The following is a 26,095-nucleotide window of genomic DNA, read 5'->3' as shown; positions in this document are numbered from 1 at the left end:
TGAATACATCACCGGGTGGCACTCCCCCTTCTGATGTCACGCCCCTTGCCTATGTAAAAACTGTCAAAGCACAGAGCGGGGGAGGCCTCCCAGGAGGCAAGAGCTTTTTATTTTTTTTCTATTTTTCGTGTCGGGCGTTGTGATTGATGAAGGATTTATATCGAGGGACAATATTTTTAAATTTTTTAATAATGGACTTGTCAAAAACGGTTTCTTTTAGGTTATTACTTTATTATGCTTTTTTGGCGAATGGGTAGGGAATAAGCCCCACTGCCTGCATAGCATACCCCGATAACCACAGCACAGGGTTGTTGGGAAGAGGCCCTTGTCCTCATCAACATAGGGACAAGGTGCTTTGGGGGAGGCAGAGATTGCCATTTTGAGGGCATGTGGCCTGGTATGGTTCAGGAGGGGGGGCTCGCTTGTCCCCTTCCCTTTCCTGACCTGCCAAGCTGCATGCTCGGATAAGGGTCTGGTTTGGATTTTGGGGGGACCTACATCGTTTAATTATGGTGTGGTATGGGCCTGGTATGGACTGAAGGGACTTCATGCCATTTTTTTTCTTTATTTTTTCAATAGCTGGTTGTCAGCAATTGTAACTGCGAGTCATTTTTATTTTTTTATTTAGAAATCACATTTTAGCTGTAACATGTTTTTTGCATGCTACATATGTACCACTTTAGAGGCACATTAATGGGACCCCCCAGGCACTACATGTAAAGGAATTTTTCATTTTTATTGTTGCACTTTAAGCATAATTTAAAAATCACTGCTCCTAAAAAACAGTCAAAACACTAAAAAAAAAAAAAATTATTGATTAATGTCCCCCCAGGGCAGTACCCAGACCCCCATACCTCTTTATGGCCAATTACTTGCATATAAACCTTCAAAATTGGCACTTTAGATTTTTACTGTTCGGCTCACATAGACTTTAATGGGGTTTGTCGTTCGGATTAAAATATTTCCTGTTCGGGAGTTCTGGTGCGAACCGAACAGGGGGGGTTTTGGGCCCATCCCTATCCTTTTGTAATGGTACAGTAGGTTAGTGCAATCATGTGATATTGGGGAACTGGGTGACATCTGCTTCTGAGTGGGGCAGAGGAGGGGCAGCAGAGTATTACAGACTAAAGTCTGGCAAGGCAACCCCATCCAAACCTGTAGGATTTTTTAAAGTGCGCCAGGACAAATGAAGTCTATTGGAGTCCCAGACAAAGGACCTAAGTATAGCCTCAAGATGTTTTAGAGGTACAGTAGATAGACAGGGGAGTGCCATAAAAGGCACAGTATCTTAGGTAGCAGGATCATTTTGACCAGATTTATCCTTCCCATGACCCCTAGTGAAAGTCTGAATCTTAGCTTTAGCCATATTATAAAGGAGTAAAATATTGAGGGAGGTATAATTTGCAGGGGGCTTAGTAACTAGCACACCCAGATATTTTAGCTCACTAACCCTTGTCAGAGGTAGAGGATCTTGATCACTGGGTGGCAGGAAGCTGTCAAGAGGCAGGATCTAGGATTTGTCCCAATTCATTTTGAGACCAGAAAATTTCTTAAAGTGTTCAATGGTCTGCACAGTGGTTCGAAAAGGGGGGCCTAAGTCTGACATATAGAAGCATGTCATCTGCATACATACAAACAGTCTCAACTAAGGGGCCTATTCATAAATCATGTATAAAGAGGTTACATCACTAAGGGTTCTGCCACCAGAGCAAAAGGGGTGGGGAAAGTGGGCAGCCCTGTCCCCCTAGAGAGAGGGAACGGAACACAGGTCCATTCATTAGCTAATAAATTCACAACAGAGATCTGTTGAAACCGTAATATTGCATTCTTTGCAGAATCTAGCCCCACTCAACCAAATCAAAGGCCTTGGCTGCATCTAAAAGCAACTAGAACTCTTGTGCTAATGTCATCATGGGAGGCCTGTAGATGAACAGACGTCTAGGGCCTCGTACACACGATAGGTTAACCAGAGGACAACGGTCTGATGGACCGTTTCCATCGGTCCAAACCGATCGTGTGTAGGCCCCATAGGTTATTTAACCTTCGGTTAAAAAAATGGCAACTTGCTTTAAAATTTAACCGATGGATTGCTAACCGATAGGTCAAAACCAATCGTTAGTACACACAACCATCGGTTAAAAATCCACGCATGCTCAGAATCAAGTCGACGCATGCTTGGAAGCATTAAACTTCGTTTTTTTTCAGCACGTCGTTGTGTTTTACGTCACCACGTTCCGACACGATCGGTTATTTAACCGATGGTGTATAGGCGCGACGGACCATCAGTCAGCTTCATCGGTTAACCTATGACACCGGTTCGTCGGTCCGTTTTCATCTAATGGACTGATCGTGTGTACACGGCATGAGATTAAAGTGATACTAAAGTTTTTTTTTTTTTTTATAACAAATATGTCATACTTACCTCCACTGTGCAGTTTGTTTTGCACAGAGTGGCCCCGAATACTATTTTCTGGGGTCCGCCTGCGACTCTCGTGGCTCCTCCCCTCATTAGATAACCCCCTAGGCGGGGTGCGCTCCCGAGTCCAGCATTTGGCATCCATAGCTGTCGAATGCAGGACTCGGCCCCGCCCCGACGCTCGTATCATTGGATTTGATTGACAGCAGTGGAAGCCAATGGCTGCGCTGCTAACAATCTATCCAATCAAGAGCCGAGAACCCCAGGCATAGAGACAGCAGGCAACAACTATTAATAATGATATTGGTGAAGAAAAACCAATACAAAAATTACACTATGACTATTCATGACTGAATAGCATAAACAGTGCTAATATTATACTAATAATTACTAAATATCAAAAACCTGTGACTGGTTAAAAATGTATCAATTAATTAGCCCCCCCCAGAGTGGAAAAAAACAAGGGGAATATTAGATTAATGTGTAAGGTAAGAGGAGGAGCGCCCAATCGCCTCCCCACCTTGCGACACCCAATCAGTGGATATTGAATCGATGAACCATACGCCATGTAATTAAATACATGATAATATGTTAAATTAAAAGAAAAAGATATATTAAAAAAAAAATAATAATTGAATTTTATGTTATAAACATTCAAAAAAATCCAAAAACTATATATAGAAAAAAAACAACCATGAGGTATATAAGACTTTAATCGGTATATCCAAGCCATTTCTAACTTGGATATCTCCCTCACCAGAGAGCTTCCTCTCCAATTAGGTTTAAATTTGTCAATCTCCAAAAACAAAGTCCCAGATGGATCCCGATTATGTGCTAAAAGATAATGCTTCGACACTGAGTGATTCTTAAAACCAGTAGTAATGTTGGTAATGTGCTCGTTCAAGCGTACCCGAAGCGGGCGTTTAGTCCGGCCCACATACTGCAGGCCACAGGGCCACTGCAGCATGTAGACTACCCCCACAGTGGCACAGGTGATGAAGGGCTTTATCATGTGCGTTTTCTGAGTGGCAGTGCATGTGAAGGTGGTAGTCCTTTGACTAGTACAAGAGTTGAGGGAGCACACTCTACAACTTCTGCACTGATAAAAGCCAGAAAGTTGGTAAAAAAACCCTAGTACTGACTGGGGGATTTACTGTATAACATTAGGTGCTATATGACTACGTAAAGAAGATATACCCTTGAAAATGACCCTTGGTTTATCCGGTAGGATGCTCTTCAATACCGTATCATTTTTTGCAATGTGCCAATGTTTGTTAATTAATTGTTTAATACCTCTATGTTGAATAGGATAAGAAGTAACGAAAGGCACACCCACTGGGAAACGATCACGATCCTGGGGGCCCCTTTCAATCAACAAGTCTTCTCGCACAGTTGTCCTAACAGATTCCAAAGTGTCCCTCAAAAACTCCCTTTGGTATCCTTTCTCGACAAACCGACCCGTCAATACCTCAGCCAAGGGCTCAAAATTTCAAGTCCTGAGCTACTAGCCAGGCCTCAAGGCGTACTCGCCACCAGTTGCCCCGCCCAACCCCTACCATTCCCCGCCCCATAATCCCGCCCCGAGACACGCCCTTATAAATCTCACGAAATGACACTTAAATATTTTATGCAGAATTAACCTATAAAAATAAATATTTACAATAACTTCATCCGTGCCCAAAAATGCAGCCTGCCCATGTCTACCAATGCAGCATGTGTCCCCAGGGCAGCAAAATGTCCCCCACTTTGCAGCCAGAGTCCCCCCCACACTATTGGAGCCAGAGTCCCCCCCACACTGTTGCAGCCAAAGTCCCCCCCACACTATTGCAGCCAGAGTCCCCCCCCACACTATTTCAGCCAGAGCCCCCCCCACACTATTTCAGACTCTCCTCTCCTTGCTCACCCCCCCCCCCCTGCTCCCAGGCTTCCCACACTAGCCTGCCCTCAAAATGTACTCGCATTTTGCGAGCAGGCGAGTGTAAATTTTGAGGGCTGTATATATATATATATATATATATATATATAGTCACAAAACAGTGCATCGCTTGAATGGACCTCACTAATTACAGGAGTTCTATATGTGCATTGTAGTGCTATAAGAGGCACCGCTCCCACTGGCTGTACACTCCAAATAAATACATGGCTCTGAGCAGCTCTCAGTTTGGTGTCAATCATATAGGAGGCAAGAGGAAAAAAAACATATCGCTAATAAAAAGTATTTATTTCCATATAAAAATCCACTCACATTTAAGAAGTAAAAAACAATCATTTCATAATACAAGCCTCAGCATACACAGTTCCACCTAGTCCCAGCGTGATTCTGCCACCGCCCACCATATGCATAGGTGCCCAGCGGGCTTTCTCAAAGCTACGCTACACGTGAGGTAAAGCAGTTTTACTTACCGGATCCACCACTCCCATAGGCCCCATCGTGATGTTCGACCTATCCAAGCAGCCTATTCTCCTTTGCACTCCTGTGGTCAGATGCCCCAAGCCGCCGCGTTGTTCAAACCGCGGGGAACATGACAGCTTTCCATTCAATAGCTGCGTTCCCCGCCGACGCCGTGCGCATCATAGAGCCCCTTCCCCCCTTGTCTGGGAAACTTTGATAGACAGATCACCCATCCCATGGATGGGATGGGTGATTTGTCTATCAAAGTTTCCCGGACAAGGGGGGAGGGGCTGTATATGACGCGCACGGCGGGGAACGTAGCTATTGAATGGAAAGCTGTCATGTTCCCCGCGGTTTGAACAACGCAGCGGCTCCTCTCCTACCCAGCAAAGGTTGTCTGCAATAGTGTGGGGGGGACCAGACGGCGGCGGCGGCGATGGCGAAAACAGCAGCAGGGACTCTCCTCTCCTTGCTCGCCCCCCCCCTGCTCGTGGCAGCCCACACTCGCCTGCCCTCAAAATGTACTCACATTTTGCGAGCAGGCGAGTGTAAATTTTGAGGGCTACCTCAGCCTGTTCAAGGAACTCCTGGGGATCGGAATAGTTCCTACGGAGCCTGAGGTACTGGCTTTTCGGCACTGCCCTAAGCCAGGAACTATGATGACAACTGCTAGTTGGAATAAACGAGTTCCGGTCGATCACCTTAAAGAAAGTGGAGGTGGTAAATTACTCTCTTCTGATCCGGATTTTGAGGTCCAGATAATGGATCTCAGACTGGCTAGCCTCAAATTTTAGATGTATCCCCCTCTGATTTTGGTTCAGGGAGGTCATGAACTCCTCCAAATCAGCATAGGGGCCATCCCATAGGAGGAGGATGTCATCGATATACCTAGCCCACAGGGCTATTTGTGGTATATCCCTAGAGTGGATGACATCCTCCTCCCACCTGGCCACAAATAGGTTAGCCAAACTCGGGGCGTATTTCGCGCCCATGGTGACCCCAGTCTCTTGTTTATCGAAGCACCCCTTAAACCAAAAGTAATTGGAGGCTGCCGCAAATTTAAGAAGAGACATAAGGAAATCAATCTGTCTCTCAGGAAGGCCTGAACTCTTACTCAAAAAATATTCCACTGCCTCAAGACCAAGATTATGTGGAATGATAGTATAGAGGGATGTGACATCAATAGTCACCATCCATATATCTGCCTTAGGGGGGATACCCGACAATAAGTTAATAATGTGTCTGGAATCCTTAACATAGGACGGTATTTCCCACACCAATGGCTGTAGAAAAAAATCCACATATCTGCCCACCCTGGACGTGATAGAATCTATACCACTCACGATGGGACGTCCCGGGGGGGCAGACCGGATCTTTATGTAGTTTGGGTAAATAATAGATGGTAGGAGTACGGGGGGCTTTAGGTACCAAGTATAGCCTCTCTCTGGAGGTAAGGGTCCCCTCATAGAAACCTCTAGCTACTAAGGCCTCAAGATCCCTTGTTAACCTAACTTTAGGGTCACATGGTAATATTGAATATGTATTGGTATCTCCAACAATATTATACATTTCTTTAAGGTAGTCAGCCCTGTCTAGGACCAACATACCCCCCCCCCCCTTATCCGCTGGTCTAATCACCAACTCTTTATTATTACAGAGGGAATCCAATCCCTCCTGTAAATCTTTCTTCAGATGAGCTTTTTGAATATTCATCTTATCAAGATCCCCTAACAACACATCTCGGAACACCTTAAGAGATGGAGCTAAGGTGCCCGGAGGGTTAAAAAGCGAAGCGTTGGACAACCCAGAGTGGATGTATTCACTAGGACTGGCCTGATCAGAAGAAGGAATACCTGCCATATATCGTTTAATGTTGAGTTTTCTGATAAACTTATGGATGTCCATATATGTATGGAATTTGTCTAAACTTTTAGGTGTCGCAAATTTAAGGCCCTGATCCAGAACTTGTTGCTCAGACATAGTTAGCACTTTAGAACTTAAATTAAAAATACCCTGTCCTATTCCTATATTTTTGGTCGTTTGAGCTGCTCTAGCCCGCCTCCCCCCTCCGGTTCCTCTCCTCTTTCTCCCTGTCTTTTTTTGCCCTGCGTGGGTTTGTGAAAACCCCAACTGGCAGAACCATTGGGCGTTACAGGGGCTCGGGAGTTAGGGGGCCTATTATGACCCTGTTGGGAGTATGCACCATTCATACCACCTTGATATTGGGGTTGGGAGTACTGAACGCTACTATTCCTCCAATCACCATCAGGGCCATCTCTATCCCCCAAGGGAAAAAAGGAGTTCGGTACTGGGACATTATAATCCCATCCAGACAACCCCCCAGATTGATAGTAGGAGGGTGACTGGGAGTCCCAGTCAGACTCCGGACCTTGTCTCCAACCCTCTAAATGATCAATGTGTGATCCCCTCCCCCATTGGGTGCCTTGTCCCCACCTTCTACCTCTAGGGGGCTGACCCCTAGGTCTAGATGGGGGACCATAATATTGAGGCCCAAATTCCTGATTATGGCCGGCCCCATTAACCACCGGGAGACGGCCAGAACCATATGAGGGACCTCCCCTATGACCACCAGATCCTCTTCTCGGGGACTGGTAGGGAGGGTGGTTCCCTATTTTGGGGTTAGGTGGGCCCGGCTTAGGGGCTGCAAAATGCGACTGTGAGTAGCCCAAAACACCAGCTCCTCCCACTTGAGGAGCGGAAACCTCCATATCGCTGGAAGCTGCTTCGGCTAATTCCTCCAACAGTTCCTTTTGCCAACTAAATACAATGTTGCCATGGTAGTCACCCAAATCCCTGTTGCATTTTTTCTTTTTCTTAACTCTTTGATCCTTATCCTCTTTTTCAAGGGCTTTGAGGAGACCTTGGGATTTATCCTTATACTCCTCACTACCCGTGAGAGGGTTCAGTTTATCTTTGATGAGTTTGATCTCATCATCGGGTTTCAACAGTTTGGTGGACTTTCTCCCCACCAAAAATCTGAGAAACGACACCCCAGCCTGGTTAAAATATTTGAACCATTCCTCCAAGTCAGTATCACCCTTCTGCGGGGCTACATCCCACCTAAGGCTTCTGGGGACCATCTGATGACCGATGTTTGTTTCAAGATAAGCCCATTTGGTATGGTTTTCAGATATCATGAGATTTTTTAACCTAGTGAAGGTCCCACCCAGGTCATCCTCATCATCTTTAAACCTTTCAAAAACACTGTCTTAATTAACCACCTTAGTGGCCCGGAATTCAAATATATCCATTTAAGGCTATACAGAAAAAAATCTGGCAAGCTGCAATAATAAAAGGAATCAAATAATAAACAAAAAATTGCGCTACCCCAAACCAAAATTAATATAGTGACAATATTGAACCAGAAGGCTGCAGTAAACAGTGTGAATACACATAAAATACAAAAAAAGGAAAAAAAACTGTGCCAACAAAAATCAGCAAGCACTAATGCTAGATGAATGGAAACATAAATGAACATGTAAGTCAATCGTGTGAAAAAATGTCCCAAGAAATAAAAAATAATAAAGAATCTTGTAGGTGTCAACATCTGAGACGAACGTTTAAACCAGTGAACGTTTAAACCATCCGTGAGAACCGCCACCACATGGAAAGCCCCTTACCAGATTGATAAGTAAACACAGCCTTAAAGAGATATGGTTTCCGTCAATGGATTAAACACAGGGTCCGGGAGCCACAGGATCAATCATCCAACAAGGGATCGCTACCTCCTTTGCAAAGATGGTCCGTGGATCATAGATGACAAAAACGGACTATAGCGTAATACCGTTTGGTAACGTTTATTAAGTAAAAAGGGTTGTACTTACAAACACAAATTCATTAAAAGCGTGTATATACTGATTAAAGTCTTATATACCTCATGGTTTAAATATAGATACTGATGTAAATGCATTTATAAACAATGCGTGATGCTTCATAATGTATTCTTTATACCGAGTTGTGACATGCAAGGATGTTTTTTTTTTCTATATTTCGTTTTTGGATTTTTTTGAATGTTTATAACATACATTTTTTTTTTTTTTAAATATATATTTTTCTTTTAATTTAACATATTATCATGTATTTAATTACATGGCGTATGGTTCATCGATTCAATATTCACTGATTGGGTGTCGCAAGGTGGGGAGGCGATTGGGCGCTCCTCCTCTTACCTTACACATTAATCTAATATTTTTTTCACTCTGGGGGGGGGTCTAATTAATTGATACATTTTTAACCAGTCACAGGTTTTTGATATTTAGAAATTATGGGCCAGATCCACAAAGAGGCGCCGTAACTTAACTATTCTGATTTAAGTTACACTGCCGCAAAATTTCTACCTAAGTGCCCGATCCACAAAGCACTTACCTAGAAATTTTCGGCTGTGTAACTTAAATCCGGCCGGCGCAAGGCGTTCCCAATTCAAATGGGGCGAGTCCCATTTAAATTAGGCGCGCTCCCGCGCCGGACGTACTGCGCATTCTCGTGACGTCATTTTCCAGACGGGCATAGCGCGAAATTACGTTACGCCGTGTTTTGTGAATCGCGCCGGGTAAAAAAAGTTGCGTTGGGGAAAAAAAAAGATACGGCGGGAAAAAAAAATAAAAAATCAGCGTCGCTGCATAGAAGGGTCTACTTTTACAAGGTGTAAACAGTTTACACTTTGTAAAAGCAGCCCTAATTTTACGATTGCAACGTAAGTATTTACGGAGATTTCACGAAGCTAAACCGCTTCGTGGATCTCCGTAAGTGCTCATTTGCATACGCGAAGCGGCATTTCGACTCGAAGTGCCCCCATCGGCGGATGTGGTACTGCATCCTAAGATCCGCCAGTGTAAGTCCCTTACACATGCCGGATCTTCTGCCTATCTTTGGGAAACTGATTCTGTGGATCAGTTCCAAAGATAGAAACAGGGATACGACGGCGTATCAGTACATACGCCGGTGTATCCCTTTTGAGGATCTGGCCCTATTAGTATAATATTAGCACTGTTTATGCTATTCAGTCATGAATAGTGTAATTTTTGTATTGGTTCTTCTTCACCAATATTATTATTAATATTAGTTGTTGCACGCATTGTATGATCACAAATTTACGCTGTTGGCGTGACCATATCAATTCTTCAGTCCAAACAGTTTTTTGTCTTCCATTTGTTAATTGCTCTGTAATAGGTGATTAACAATTGTATCCACTAGGGGTCGCTAGGTAATATGTACGGTAACAAGATCCTTTACCGTCATTTAGTTATATATTTTTGGTCGTATATAAATAAAAATGTTAAACTAATGGTAACGGCTCCATATAAATTTACTTAATTGTTTTTTAACTTTCTGGTGACTAATATACCCTTTGTTCGTATGGTGCATAGCTAATCTGAATTAGGTAGTTATTCTAGAGCCACTGAGGGCATTATTGCTATCTTTCCCATAGTTAAGATGGCGTTTTGTTGCTGCCATTTCCTTGCACGTCAGAATGAGGTCTGGTTATTTATTGCGGTGAGTCAATGTATTGCCCATCCCCATTGAAAACGTCAACTTATGAGGAAACACGTCTGGGACGGCGTACAGTGACGTCACCATGTTCGATGTGAAGGAGGAAGGGCTCCTCTAGTGCCGGCCAGCATCTTTTACACGCTTTTGAATTTGTGTTTGTAAGTACAACCTTTTTTACTTAATAAACGTTACCAAACGGTATTATGCTATAGTCTGTTTTTGTCATCTATTATCCATCTATGATCCACGGACCATCTTTGCAAAGGAGGTAGCGATCCCTCGTTGGATGATTGATCCTGTGGCTCCCGGACCTTGTGTTTAATCCATTGACGGAAAACATATGTCTTTAAGGCTGTGTTTACTTATCAATCTGGTAAGAGGCTTTCCATGTGGTGGCGGTTCTCACGGATGGTTTAAACGTTCACTGTGGTGCTGTTCGTCTCAGATGTTGACACCTACAAGATTCTTTATTATTTTTATTTCTTGGGACATTTTTTCACATGATTGACTTACATGTTCATTTATGTTTCCATTCATCTAGCATGAGTGCTAGCTGATTTTTGTTGGCGCAGTTTGTTTTCCTTTTTTTGTATTTTATGTGTATTCACACTGTTTACTGCAGCCTTCTGGTTCAATATTGTCACTATATTAATTTTGGTTTGGGTTAGCGCAATTTTTTGTTTATTATAGAGACAGAGCGTCCTCACCGTGGGACATTCCAGGGCTCAGGTAAGTAAAACAGGGGGCTGGGGGGCCGGTGACTGACAGAAGTTTTTTTTAACCTTAATACATAGGAAGCATTACGGTGAAAAAACAGGAGGGTTTACAACCCCTTTAAGAGATCTCTAGGCATGAAGCCCAACTGATCTGAGTGGATCAAGGACAAAATAACTAATATTAAAGCAGAGTTCCACCCAAAAATGAAACTTCCGCTTTTCGGAAACCCTCCCCCACTCCGGTGACACATTTGGCACCTTTCAGGGGGGTGGGGGGTGCAGATACCTGTCTAAGACAGGTATTTTTCACCCCCTTGCAGGCATAGACTACCGTGAGAGTCTACGCCACTTCCCGTCCCAACCCACCCCCCCGCTGTCTCCTGGAAAACACACTGGGCCAAATCCTCAAAAAACGGGCTTAACTTAACTATTCCGAGTTAAGTTACACTGCCGCAAATCTCCCAAGTTAGGTGCCGATCCTTAAAGCACTTACCTGGAAATTTTCGGCAGTGCAACTTAACTCCGTCCGGCGCAAGGCGTTCCTAATACAAATGGGCGATTCCCATTTAAATTAGGCTCCCACGCCGGACGTACTGCGCATGCCCGTGACGTCATTTTTCCAGACGTGCATCGCGTGTTTTTACGATACGCCGAGTTTTGAGGATCGCGCCGGGTAAAAAAGTTGCGTCGGGAAAAAAAAAAAGATACGGCGAAAAAAAAAAATTCAAAATAAAAAAAAAAACGCGTCGCGAGGAAGAAGGGTCTACTTTTACAAGGTGTAAACAGTTTACACTTTGTAAAAGCAGCCCTAATTTTACACATGCAAACTAAAACTTACGGCGAAAAAACGAAGCTGAAAAGCTTTGTGGATCGCCGTAAGTCCTAATTTGCATACGCTAGGCGGCATTTCGACACGAAATGCCCCCAGCGGCGCATGCGGTACTGCATCCTAAGATCCGACAGTGTAAGTCTCTTACAGATGTAATCATTGCTCATGTTTGGTCTCCACCTGTACCACCTCCAGTGCATAATACCAGGGGCTGGCCCTGTTCATTATGTGCTTCACAGTAGAGGAAAAGGGTCTGGTCGACCACACATCCGATAATATCACCTTAATTTAGACATATTCTAAAATAGACACTTCACAATGTACAGGCTGTGAAGCCTGTAATGGATGGGGCCAAAACCTTGTAGTGGAGGTGGTACAGGTGGAGACCGACCTTGAGCAGTGATTACTCATCGCCCATAGGCTTACTATAGGGCATCTGTAGTCGGTCTGGACGGGAGGGCCCTCAGAATAGGTAAGCATAGGCATCATTCCTTTACAGGATAGTTAGTATAGGGCTTAGAATGGGGGTGAGAGCAAGGTTAAGTTTAAATGTGACTGGACTTCTACTTTACACAATGTGAATACCCTTTTCCAGCACAGTAGATAAGGAGAGCCTGAATAAAAACATTATAAAGAGCTGAGAGCTCCATCTGATGGATGAAAACATAGATTTCAACTTTTCAAATACAATATTTCAAAGTTACCTGACTAAAAACATGAAAAAAAAGGTTAAAAAAAAATATTAAATATACTCCAAAATTATAGATGTTGTCGTTAAAGAAACCTGAAAGAAAAGTCAGAAAGTGAGGAATCATTAGGGGACAAATCACCTCGTTCCTTCTAACTCAGCTGCGACTGATGATGTATGTGACCAATCATATGCTCCGGTACGGTCATGTAGCCATCTGTTCAGTTCCATGATACATCTCTCTTGGAATTTTAATAGGATCATTTTTTTGAAGAAATTGGAGGCGGAATAAAGATGGTGAATGAAGGAACCAACGCTGATGTCAATCAAAAACGTACCCTTAACTCGACCTGGAGGAATATTAGAGATTCAGATGTTATCTTAGCCATAACTAATTTCACTGCCAAAAAAGAGATTTCACCTTTTCATAACATTTGGCATTTAATGACACTGCTAGGTGAAAATAGCTTTAAAAAATTGTTCCCAACCAATATATAATATGGCTCTCGGATTTCCTGCTAGGCCAGCCACCATTTTATGTCACATTATCCTCCATATATGAAAGCACCTGATGAGCAAGGAGCTGAGAGAGAGAGAGAGAGAGAGAGAGAGAGAGAGAGAGAGAGAGAGAGAGAGAGAGAGAGAGAGAGAGAGGAGAGTATAAGGAGATGCCACTTTGATGCCACTTTGGACGAGTGTGTTGCGTCTTTGGCTTCGACCATGAGACTGCTTGGGCTCTACAAAGTCACACACACGTATATGATTCAGGTGTGATTTTCATGTGACTTTTGAGTTTTTACATTGAAGTCTATGGCCCTCATATTGCATGAAAGTCTGACCAAACTATTACAGGAGGAACTACTTTAACCACTTGACAACTGGGCACTTAAACACCCTTAATAACCAGACCAATTTTCAGCTTTCGGTGCTCTCACATTTTGAATGACAATAACTCAGTCATACAACACTGTAACCAAATGAAATTTTTGTCCTTTTTTTCCCACAAATAGAGCTTTCTTTTGGTGGTATTTGATCACCTCTGCGGTTTTTATTTTTTTCGCTATAAATGAAAAAAGAACGAAAATTTTGTAAAAAAATGAATTTTTCTTCATTTCTATTATAAGATTTTGCAAAAAATGAATTTTTCTTCATAAATTTGGCCTAAAATGTATACTGCTACATATCTTTGGTAAAAATAAAATAAAAAATTTGGATATTATTTAGTCTGGGTGAAAGTTATAGGGTCTACAAGCTATGGTACCAATTACTGAAAATTGATCAATTTGATCACATCTGAAGTACTGACGGCCTATCTCATTTCTTGAGACCCTAACATGCCAGAAAAGTACAAATACCCCCTAAATGACCCCTTTTTGGAAAGAAGACATTCCAAGGTATTTAGAAAGAGGCATGGTGAGTTTTTTGAAGTTGTCATTTTTTCCCACAATTCTTTGCAAAATCAAGGTTTTTTTTTTTTTGTTTTTTTTCCACAAAAGTTTCATATTAGCAGGTTATTTCTCACACACAGCATATGCATACCACAAATTACACCCCAAAACACATTCTGCTATTCCTCCCGAGTATGGCGATACCACATGTGTGAGACTTTTACACAGCGTGGCCACATACAGAGGCCCGACATGCAGGGAGCACCATCAGGCGTTCTGGAACACCCAGACCAATTCTGACATTCCTCTCCTACATGTAAAAATCATCATTTATTTGCTAGAAAATTACATAGAACCCCAAAACATTATATATGCTTTTTTAGCAAAGACCCTAGAGAATACAATGGCGGTCGTTGCAACTTTTTATCGCGCATGGTATTTGCACAGCAATTTTTCGAACGCATTTTTTTGGGAAATAAAACAGTTTTGTGCTTTTTAAAAAAAAAAACATTAAAGTTAGCCCAATGTTTTTGCATAATATGAAAGACGAAGTTACGCCGAGTAAATAGATACCCAACATGTCACCCTTCAATATTGCACACGCTTGTGGAATGGCGCCAAACTTCGCTACTTAAAAATCCCCATAGATGACGTTTTAAATGTTTTTACTGGTTACATGTTTTTAGTTACAGAGGAGGTCTGGGGCCAAAATGATTGCTCTCGCTCTAACGTTCGCAGCGATACCCCACATGTGTGGTTTGAACTCAGTTTTCATATGTGGGCGGGACTTACGTACACATTCGCTTCTGTATACGAGCACGCGGGAACAGGGGCGCTTTAAATATTTATTTTTTATTTTTATTGTTCATTTTACTTAATTTATTTTAGTTTGACACGTTTTTCCCCAAAAATAAATGTTTTGATCACTTTTATTCCAATTACAAGGAATGTAAACATCCCTTGTAATAGGAATATAGCATGACAGGTCCTCTTTACAGTGAGATATGGGGTCAATAAGACCCCACATCTCACCTCTAGGCTGGGAAGCTTGGAAAAAAACAAGAAAAAAAACAAGAAAAAAAACGATCCTGGCTTCGATCGCAGCGGTGAGTCAGAAGAAGCACCGGAGGGCGAAGGGAGTGGGGACGTCCCTTTTTGCCTCCCGTAAGAACGATCAAGAGGCGGAACAGCCGCCATGATCGTTCTTATGGTGTAGAGAATCGCCGGCTGAAAAAAATGATATCTGAATGATGCCTGTAGCTGCAGGCATCATTTAGATATCCCTGCACAAAGTCAAGGACCTCATATGACGTGGGCGGGAAGTGGTTAAAACACATTTTTTTCCCCAGAGTATTTTCTGGGTATTGCAGAGTATTGGCCGGGGTATTGCAAAGTATTGGTGTGGGGGTATTGCAGAGTATGGTGCGGGGGTATTGCAGAGTATGGTGCGGGGGTATTGCAGAGTATGGTGCGGGGGTATTGCAGAGTATGGTGCGGGGGTATTGCAGAGTATGGTGCGGGGGTATTGCAGAGTATGGTGCGGGGGTATTGCAGAGTATTGGTGCGGGGGTATTGCAGAGTATTGGTGCGGGGGTATTGCAGAGTATTGTGTGGGGGGTATTGCAGAGTATGGTGCGGGGGTATTGCAGAGTATGGTGCGTGGGGTATTGCAGAGTATTGTGTGGGGGGTATTGCAGAGTATTGTGTGGGGGGTATTGCAGAGTATGGTGCGGGGGTATTGCAGAGTATTGGTGCGGGGGTATTGCAGAGTATTGGTGCGGGGGTATTGCAGAGTATTGTGTGGGGGGTATTGCAGAGTATTGGTGCGGGGGTATTGCAGAGTATTGTGCGTGGGGTATTGCAGAGTATTGTGCGTGGGGTATTGCAGAGTATTGTGCGTGGGGTATTGCAGAGTATTGTGCGTGGGGTATTGCAGAGTATTGTGCGTGGGGTATTGCAGAGTATTGTGCGTGGGGTATTGCAGAGTATTGCGAGTGGGGTATTGCAGAGTATTGCGAGTGGGGTATTGCAGAGTATTGCGCGGGGGGTACTGCAGAGTATTGCGCGGGGGTATTGCAGAGTATTGCGCGGGGGGTATTGCAGAGTATTGCGCAAGGGGTACTGCAGAGTACTGGCAGGGGGTATTGCAGAGTATTGCGCGGGGGTATTGCAGAGTATTGCGCGGGGGTATTGCAGAGTATTGCGCGGAGGTATTGCAGAGTATTGCGCGGGGGTATTGCAGAGTATTGCGCGGGGGTATTGCAGAGTATTGCGCGGGGGTATTGCAGAGTATTGCGCAAGGGGTACTGCAGAGTATTGCGCGGGGGTATTGCAGAGTATTGCGCGGGGGTATTGCAGAGTATTGCGCGGGTGTTTTGCAGAGTATTGCGCGGGTGTTTTGCAGAGTATTGCGCGGGTGTTTTGCAGAGTATTGCGCGGGTGTTTTGCAGAGTATTGCGCGGGTGTTTTGCAGAGTATTGCGCGGGGGTATTGCAGAGTAATGCGCGGGTGTTTTGCAGAGTATTGCGCGGGTGTTTTGCAGAGTATTGCGCGGGGGTATTGCAGAGTATTGCGCGGGTGTTTTGCAGAGTATTGCGCGGGTGTTTTGCAGAGTATTGCGCGGGTGTTTTGCAGAGTATTGCGCGGGTGTTTTGCAGAGTATTGCGCGGGTGTTTTGCAGAGTATTGCGCGGGTGTTTTGCAGAGTATTGCGCGGGTGTTTTGCAGAGTATTGCGCGGGGGTATTGCAGGGAAGGCAGAGCATTGCAGAGTATTGCGCAGGGAAGGCAGAGTATTGCAGGGGTTAATGCAGGGATGGCTGAGCAGGGATGGATGGATCTGTGACTGCAATAGTCACAGATCCATCCCACACTGCTGCTGCCATCCGCGCTCTCCTCTCACACTGTACCGATCGGTACAGCGAGAGGAGGGAGGAACCGGCGTCATCAGATGACGCCGGTTTGTTTACCTGTGGTCGCGCCGTCATTGGACGGCGCGATCACATGGTAAAAGACCGGCGTTGCCGGTCAGTTACCGTGATCTGTGTAGCGCCGGGTCTCATAGACCCGGCGCGCACAGAATTTTCTGTGTGCGCGCCCGAGGCGGCGCGCATTACTGCTTCTGGTGGGCGCCGTTTCAGAACGGCGACCCCCAGTTAAGCAACCACCTTGCCGCCGTTTGTAGACGGCGGCTGGTGGTTAAGTGGTTAAAGGAGTTGTAAAGGAAAAAAAATTTTTGCCTAAAATTAATGTCTGCAAGGTAGACAGACAGAATAGTGTAATGATTCTGTTAAAAAAAATAGTTAATACCTATTAAATTCCTTTATCTATATCACCTCCGGCATTCTAGTTTCTGTTCTCTCATTCACTTCCTGGTTTGCGGTGCTCGTTCATGTAAGAACTACATTTCCCAGTATGCATTGCGGCACGCCCAGTAATTCACACCTCTTTGAAGTCTCTAACACGTAGAGAGCGTCCTGCCGCACAGATGTAGTTCCCAGGAGGGGGCGAGCACATCACTGACCACCACAGTAAAGCCTCCCTTCACGGTGGTGAGTAACAATCAGACAAGCAGGAAGTGAACAGAACAGAGAAGAAATAGAGCAACTTCTGAGCAAAAACGAATAATGAGGAAGTGAAAAGAGGAATGTCTGCAGGTAAAGGATGCTTATTATGAAAAAAAAATTTTTCCTTTACAACCCCTTTAAAGTCGCTGTGACTTTAAGGCATCATGCACACAGTGCGTTAAAAGAAAATCATTGCTGTTAATGCACATTTAGCACATTAACATGCATTTAGCTGCGTCAGGCATTTTTACAGCTGTAACGCTACTGCTCAAGAACACGCTTTTTGAAGCTTGAAAACGCTCATGCCACTAAAAGCTCCTAAAAGACTTTGTGGACACATAGAATAACATGGAGAGATGTTTTTAAAAAAAAAGCCTGACGCTCCTAAAAGCAGAAGGAAAAAAGTCCTGTGTGCATGAGTCTTAAGTTGCACAAATATGAACGGCACTCATTGGAAAACATGGGGTGCAGCTTGTCATATGACTTTGGGGTCATATGCCAAGCGCTACAAGTGTAAACTGGGCCTTAAAGATAGAAAACAAGTAAGATAATGGGGGTTATTTACGAAAGGCAAATCTACTTTGCACTACAAGTGAAAACTGAAAGTGCAAAGTGCACTTGAAATTGCACTAAAAGGGGAACTTGGAAGTGCAGTCGCTGTAGATCCGAGGGGGACATGCAGCATTTTAGCTTGCACATGCTTGGATAATAAAATCAGCAGAGCTTCCCCTCATTTCAGATCTACCCTTCAGAATTACAGCGACTGCACTTCCAAGTACACTTTCAGTGCAATTTCAAGTGCACTTTGCACTTGTAGTTTGCACTTGTAGTGCAAAGGGGATTTCCCGTTCGTAAATAACCCCCTCTGTTTGTGAATTGACCTGTGAATTGACCTTTTGCAAGCAAAAACATAAAAAGTGATAATATAATGACTTATGCCTTGTACATCGGAATTTCCAATGAAAAAAGTCAGACGGACTTTCATCGGGTATTCCGTCCGGGTGTGGGTCCCATCTGACTTTTTTCCGTCTGAGTTTAGAAATAGAACATGTTTTATTTTTTTTCTGATCGAAAATTCCGATCGTGTGTGTGGAACCCCAAAGGAGAAAAAAACTTGCATGCTCAGAATAAAGTCGACGCATGCTCGGAAGCATTGAGCTTCTCTTTTTTCGGCTCTTAGTAGTGTTTTACGTCACCGCGTTTTGGACAGTCAGAATTTGGTCTGACAGTGTGTATGCAAGACAGCTTGAACGGAATTCCGACGTCCAATTCCATCGGATTTTATCCCATCGGAAATTTTGATTGTGTGTACAAGGCATAAGAGTGATATTCACCAAATAAAACAGCCAAAAGAAATAAATGATAATTTCGTATTGTCTCATCATAATGTGGTACCAGTTTATGGTTCTGTTTTACAATAATCTTCTTTGGATCAGGCAGCCGTTGTTGACCTCTCCACCTCAAGTTGTAGTTTTTCATCCCTTCATTGTGCCATTGGATGGAGTAAATGGACAGAGGCTTAAGGCCCATACACACGATCTGACTTTTTGCCAACAAACTTCAAAATAAGCAAGCATTCAAAAAATCCGACCGTGTGTACGCCCCATCGGGCAAACTTTTTCTGTTTTTATCGGACAAAAGTTCGCTCTGCAAACGGACAAACTTTTCGGCAACAAAAGTCCTAGGGTGCAAAGTCCTATCGTGTGTACAGAAATCCATTGGACTTTTGTTCGAAGTACAAACACGCATGCTCAGAACCAATGTTAAAATCAACCAACAATAGCAGAAGTTGACCAAAGGGTGGCGGTAAAGAGCAGAAAAACCACGTGATGTTGGGAAAGTTTGCTGAAAAAGTCCTGCCGTGTGTATGCTTTGGGTGTGCCCGGCCAACTCCCTTCGGACAAAAATACACAGAAAAGTTTGTTTGAAGTCCGACCGTGTGTACGAGGCTTAAATCTTGAAGTTGTTGTTTGCCTCCCATGGAAGTGGCACCCAAGACAGCTTTTTACAATAAAATGTTTTTTTAAAACCCACTGGAGAAGTATAAAAGAGAAGAGAGATGCCTCTAAGTGTAGCAATATGGTTACATTTAATGAAGGTACAACATTTAGCAACTTATTGCTACACATGGAGGCTCCTCTATTCTTTTTTATACTCTGTAGCTCCTGATGGATTTTGCTTCTAATCCCCTTGTGGAGGCTTCCATTTGTGGATGGACATTTTATGGTTACACAACCCATTACATTGCTATAATCTTTTTATATAAACGGAAGGAGTTATGAATAAATGGTTGTGGAAAGAATCATTTGAGTTTCCATTATTTCTTATGGGAAAATTTGCTTTGATATAAGAGTGCTTTGAATTACAAGCATGCTTCTGGAACGAATTATGCTCGCAATCCAAGGTTTTACTGTACTTGTCTAAACCCTTATCCTGGACTTGCTTACTCCAGGGACATTAAAGGGGTTGTAAAGGTTTGTTTTTTATTTTCTATAAAGGTTCCTTTAACCTCCCTGGCGGTATGATTCTTTCAGAAAAAAGGTGCTGAAAGCGGTACCATTATTTGCAAGGAAATTTGGCGTTTTATACTGTAGGCCTGTAATTCTTAGGAATAACTCACTTAAATCTGACCAAACAAGAGTATTGTAGGGATCCCGGGTATGAATTTTTTTTAAAAACAAAATTATAAATTATAATATAATAAATAATTATAAATAATTATAACAAATAATAATATAATTATGATAAAAATTATTCAATAATGTAATCAACTCAAAATCACTGAAATTTGCTCAGTTGTAGAATTGTCGCTGTCATTACTTTTATTTTTTTATGACGAATTTCCCCACAAACCGCTATCGCACAATTCTGCAAGTGATTATAATTTATTATTGCTGTTTTCTAGCTGCTCTAAAACCATTTTTGACATAAAAAGACACTTTTGGTTGCTATGGACAATCTACAGTTTGCAGGGAGAAAGAACAGTTTTTATTATACAAAAGTGCATGCAGGACACTGGGCAGACCACTAGGGACAAGGGGGGTGTGTATTTTTTACATACAGTACTGTAATCTATAAGATTACAGTATACTGTATGTAATGTGTTTGTTTATGTTTTTGAATTTGGCGCCGTTCTCCGCTCCCGTGCGTCGTAACGTCGCAGGGAATGGAGATCGGCGGCACAGGAGGACGCTGTGTGAATCGAGCGAGGTCCCGCTCGCTCACACAGCGCGGTGGCATCGCTGGATCCAGGGACAAGGTAAGAAAACACTGCCTGTGGATCCAGCGAGGCAAGCCCGAGTCCACAGGGGTTACCGATCCTAGCACAAAAATCTAACCCCGAGTCAGACTCGGGAATACCGCCAGGGGGGTTAAGCTAGTGCATTGTTGGTTCACTTACCTTTTCCTTCCATTTCCCTTCTAAATGTTTTTTTTCCTTGTGTGAATTTCTCACTTCCTGTTCCTCCTCAGTAAGCTATTCTGGCTGACTAACCTCCATGGATGATGGGGGCAAGCTTACGGAGGAGCAACAGGAAGTGAGAAATTCAGACAAAGAAAAAAAAACATTTAGAAGGGAAATTGAAGGAAAAAGTAAGTGAACTAACAATGCACTAGCTTAAAGGAACCTATTTAGAAAATAAAAAACAAACCTTTACAACCCCTTTAATTACCCAAAGGTAGGCTTCATTCAACCAATTATACTAAATCAGAAGGGCGATTGGTCGCTCCAGAGGAAACCCAACTTTTTTGTGTTGATCTTTGTTATTTATTTACAAATTCAATTTAATTTCATGTACCTCATGTTGTAACACAACAAAATGTGGAAGAGCCCATAGTGAGGGAATAACTTTTTCTGTTCAAATTTTTTATTGAAAAACAAAGCACAGAGTACAATAACAAATAGTCGTACAGTATCACATGAAAGAGTATATAATAGCATACCTCTAAAGAGGCAAATATTGTCCCAGAGCAGAAATACAACATAACGAACATTTTTACATATACGGGGACATAGGTTGTCGATTACAACGCAGAAATATGGGAAGGACCTTAGAGTTATAGAGAGGGAGTATGAAGGTAGATCCCTACCAGGAGAAGGGGAGGGGGGGAGAAGGAAAAGGGGAAGGGAATGGGGAAGGTCCTATAGCATCGGGTATATATCCTTTAAAGAGGTACTCCGCAGGTTGACTAGGGATACAACGCTGCATATAAGTAGGCAAGGTTTAGGAGCCATGCCTATTGTTCTACATATATAACATTTCAAGAGAAAATACAGGAAGAAAGTAAAGACGAAGAGTAAGAAAGAAAGAGCATGATAGACGAGAGGGAGGAAAGGGACCAAGAAGGTCGGTGTAGGATGGGGAAAGGGTCGGCTGGGTCACATGAGCCCCAAAGTAACATAATACAATATGGTTAGAACTGTTTCAAATTTTTAGAATGTCAGCAGGGTCATATCAAATTCCGGGGGTAGAAAATATTCCGCCCAGGGAGTCCAGGTCTTGTCATGTTGGACCATTCGGTCAAGAATCATAGCTTCTATTTTACTATGAATCATTGCCTGGGTTACCCTATTTTTAACTTCTGTAATGTGTAAGGTTGGGGTCTTCCAAGCTCTTGCAATGGATTGTTTAGCAGCCGTGGTCAGTTGGAGTAGAAGTTTTACCTGGGCTTTAGTGTAGTCCGGTTGAATGTGATTTAAAAGGGCTAGGGATGGGCTAGGTAATATTGTATCATTCAATAGAGTTGAGGCCATCTGGAATATTACAGCCCAGAACCGCTGCACTATCGGACAGGACCACCAGATATGCTCGTGCGTACCCCTCCCTCCACATCCACGGAAACAGACAGCTGGGTAGGAAGGCAAAAATTTGGAAATCCTAGCAGGGACCAAATACCACCTCATCAGAACCTTATAGTTGGTTTCAAGGGCCACAATATTTTGGGAAGAGGTTTTTGTACGGTTCCATATGGCAATCCAATCCTCCTTGTCCAATGATATCTGAAGGTCTTTAGACCATTGTGCAGCGTACAGGGGAAGGTCAGAGGAATCAGCAGTGAAATGGGCATATAGGCGGGAAATGATACCAGGGGCATGAGGATCTGACTGACAAATGTTTTCAAAACAGGACATACTGCCTAGAGAGGAACAGTCACCTATAATTGAGCGGGCGAAATGGGCTATTTGTAGGTAGTGAAAACATTCCCTAGGGGGGAACTTGGCCTGAGTCTGTAGATCTGAGAAGGATTTGAGAGATGTATCAGTAACAAGGTCGCTTATCCTATGTAGTCCTGCCTGGAGCCAGAGATGAAACGAGTTAGGCTCTACGTAGGCAGGGTAAAAATGTGGATGACCAAAAAAGGATAATAGTGGAGCATGGGTGGACAGTAATCTAAAACGACTACGTAAACTGTCCCAGAGTCTGAGTGAATGGCGAGTAACCGGATTATAGAGTGGACTACGGGCCAGCGGTGGTAACCAGAGAAGATTGGAGATTAGAAGGGGATAAATGTCTATTGCTTCTAAGCTAACCCAAATGGGGGTTTCCGACGTAGAGTGGTATAGTGTAATTTGGGCAAGTTGTGCCGCTTGATAATAACGGAAAAAATTTGGGATACCCAGGCCTCCGCTAAGTTTATCTCGTAAGAGAATGGATCTAGAAACTCGGGGCCTAACAGGGCCCCAAATATATTTGAAGACTCTAGACTGAATGACCCGGTGGAAGTAAGAGGGGACCGGAATAGGGAGGACTCTATACAAATAAAGCAGCTTTGGAAGCAGGGACATCTTTACAGCAGCCACTCGACCTAACCAGGAAACACAGAGCGGTTTCCAAGAGTCTAGTAGTGAGGTTAGATGCGACAACATAGGAAGGTAGTTGGAACTGTAAAGGGAACATGGGTCAGAAGTCAACTTTATGCCCAAATATGGAAGAGATTTGGTAGACCAAGCGAAAGGAAAGTATTCTTGTAGGTGGGTAACTTCAGAGGGGGGGAGAGACACATTGAGAGCCATAGATTTAGATTGATTCACCTCTAGACCGGAGACATTAGCAAATAGTTCGAGAATCCGTATGAGGTTTGGAAGTGAAATGCGGGGAGATGTGATGAATAAAAGGGCATCGTCTGCAAACAGACAAATTTTGTGGGAGGTAGAGGCCACTTCTAATCCCCTGACATCAGGGCTAGATCTAATCAAGGCCGCCAAGGGTTCAATAGCTAAAGCGAATATTAAGGGGGATAGGGGGCATCCTTGTCTAGTACCCCTGCTTATCGGGAAGGTCTCTGAGCGGAAACCGGAATATTTAATATAGGCCTGGGGGTGATTATATAGGGAATTTACCCACTGTAAAAAGTGTGGTCCGAAGCCCCAACGGGTTAAAATATAATTCAGGTAGGGCCAGGAGACCGTGTCAAAGGCCTTCCTGATGTCAAGGGATAGCAGATGCATAGGGATTTTGCGCGTTCTAGCAAGATGTTGTAGAAGGACCACTCTTCTGATGTTATCACTGGCCTGTCTTCGTGGAATGAAACCGACCTGGTCTTTATGGATCAGTTTTCCAATCAGGGGGTTAAGGCGCAGGGCCATGATTTTTGCTAGTAATTTAATGTCAAATGTTAGGAGTGAAATAGGTCGGAAGTTCGACCAAAGAGAGTTGTCTACGTTGGGTTTAGGAATCATGGCTATGATGGCTGTCAATGTGTCCTGTCCGAAGGAGTGTTGTCGGAGTAAAGCATTGAAGGAGTTAGCAAGAAGAGGGGCAAGAGTACCGGCAAATTTTTTAAAGTAAGTGCCCGAAAGCCCATCAGGGCCAGGTCGTTTATGTGATTTAAGAGTTTTGATAGCGGCTAGCACCTCATCAACCGTGACGGGACTCTCTAGGCACTCACGATTTGAATCCGATAAGGTGGGTAAAGGAACATTTTGAAACAGGGCATCTGCAGCAGAGGGAGAGAAAGCGGATTGGGTATTATAAAGGTCTTGTAATCGCTTTCGGAACTCAGCTAAAACTTTTACAGGGTTACTAGTATAGGTATGCTTATCTATTCGTAGTCTAACCGGGACATAGTTCCGTTCCGGACGACGAAGGCGAAGGGCCAGAAAGGAATCTGGTTTGTTGGCCTTAGTATAGGCAGTGTGATTAGATCTGCGAATGGCTTTGTCAGCTGATTCAGCCAGAGCTAAATCAAGTTCTGTCCTGGCCTTTTCCATTTGAATTCTATGGGCTTCGGTCGAGGAGGATTGGAATTGGAGGGAACAGTGGTGGAAGTCGGACTCTAGCTCAGCTAATCTAATTTTTTTGTCACGGTTCAGATGAGTGGAAACTGAGATGCATTTTCCCCTGATAACTGGCTTATGGGCTTCCCAAAGGAGGACAGGGGAGATATCGGGGGTGGCATTATGTTTTAAGTAATCAGCTAAAGCAATTTGGATATCAAAACAATAGGATTGGTTAGTGAGGTGGGCTTCATTGATACACCATGTACGGTCTTTGGATAAAGGAATCAGGGAGGATACGGTGGTAAGTACTGAGGGAATAACTTTTTCTATAGAAACAGCTTGATTTTTGAGCAAGAAAAAAAGCATTCCTCCTCTACCAGCAATAGGAAGCTTTGAGGACAGAACTATGGGGACTCCACTCATGTGAGTGATACTCTTAGATTTATTAACACAATTATAATGTACATTAGTCTTTTTTGGTTGAAAATATCAATCTATGCTGTACATACCGGTGCTGAACAGATAGTAAAAACACGCCATTGGAAATTTTAAAGAATCCTCTGCAAAGACCATGTCCTCCTTATTAGAGAAATATAAATCCAGATGACTTCTGGAATCCATTCCATGTTGATGATAGAGTTTAGGTGTTGTGGAATCCATCGTCCTGCAATGCTGAACTTCAACTCTTTGATTTCTGATTTCAACTAAGCTTTAATGTTTGAGTTCTATTTATATTCTTTTGAAATAAGGTGGTTACATTTTATTGTAATATAATCATAAAACATATTTATAAAGCAGTCATGAGGATAGTGCTGACTGAGGTATGATTGTCACCTGAGTTTGCAAAGGTTTCACCACTTTAAAACCAGGCTTTTTTTTTTATTATTTGTTGTTTTCAAGTAAAAATCTGTATTTTTTGCTAGAAAATTACTTAAAACACCCAAATATTATACAGTGGGGAAAATAATTATTTGATCTCCTGCAGATTTTGTAAGTTTTTCCACTTACAAAGAAATGAGGGGTCTATCATTTTTTATCATAGGTGTATTTAAAAAAAAAATCCAGAAAAAAACACATAAAACAAATGCTATAAATTGAGTTGCAATTCAGTGAGTGAAATAAGTATTTGATCCCCATGTAAAACAAGACTTAGTACTTGGTGAAGAAAACCTTGTTGGCAAGCACAGAGGTAAGACGTTTCTTGTCCAAATGCCCAAATTTACAAACAACTCCATTTTTTTACTGGTAAAAATCATGAAATTTACTGACAGAGCCAAAATGCAAGTTTTCAGTGCTAAACAGTGGTAATATCAATATTTACACTATAAACATGTGTTTAAGTTAAACAAATGTCAAAAACACAGAGTTCATC

General features: G+C 43.0%; 1 protein-coding gene across 1 annotated transcript in view; it reads right to left on the bottom strand.

Annotated features, from left to right (window-relative positions):
- Window positions 1–25,437, bottom strand: part of LOC120915633 (indolethylamine N-methyltransferase-like) — a 30,266-nt gene extending 4,829 nt beyond the window's left edge. Inside the window, exons 1-2 of the mRNA XM_040326302.1 lie at window positions 25,233–25,437; window positions 12,695–12,902 (exon numbers count right to left, since the gene is read on the bottom strand). Of these exons, the coding sequence (XP_040182236.1) occupies window positions 12,695–12,902; window positions 25,233–25,383 (359 nt within the window). The 5' untranslated portion in view covers window positions 25,384–25,437. The remainder of the gene's footprint in view (window positions 1–12,694; window positions 12,903–25,232) is intronic.
- Window positions 25,438–26,095: the final 658 nt, after the last annotated feature.

Source organism: Rana temporaria, chromosome 10 (genome assembly GCF_905171775.1).
Source record: "Rana temporaria chromosome 10, aRanTem1.1, whole genome shotgun sequence".
Lineage (NCBI taxonomy): Eukaryota > Metazoa > Chordata > Amphibia > Anura > Ranidae > Rana > Rana temporaria.
The sequence above is the reverse complement of the archived record's forward strand: the minus strand, read 5'-3'. Positions and strand labels throughout refer to the sequence as shown.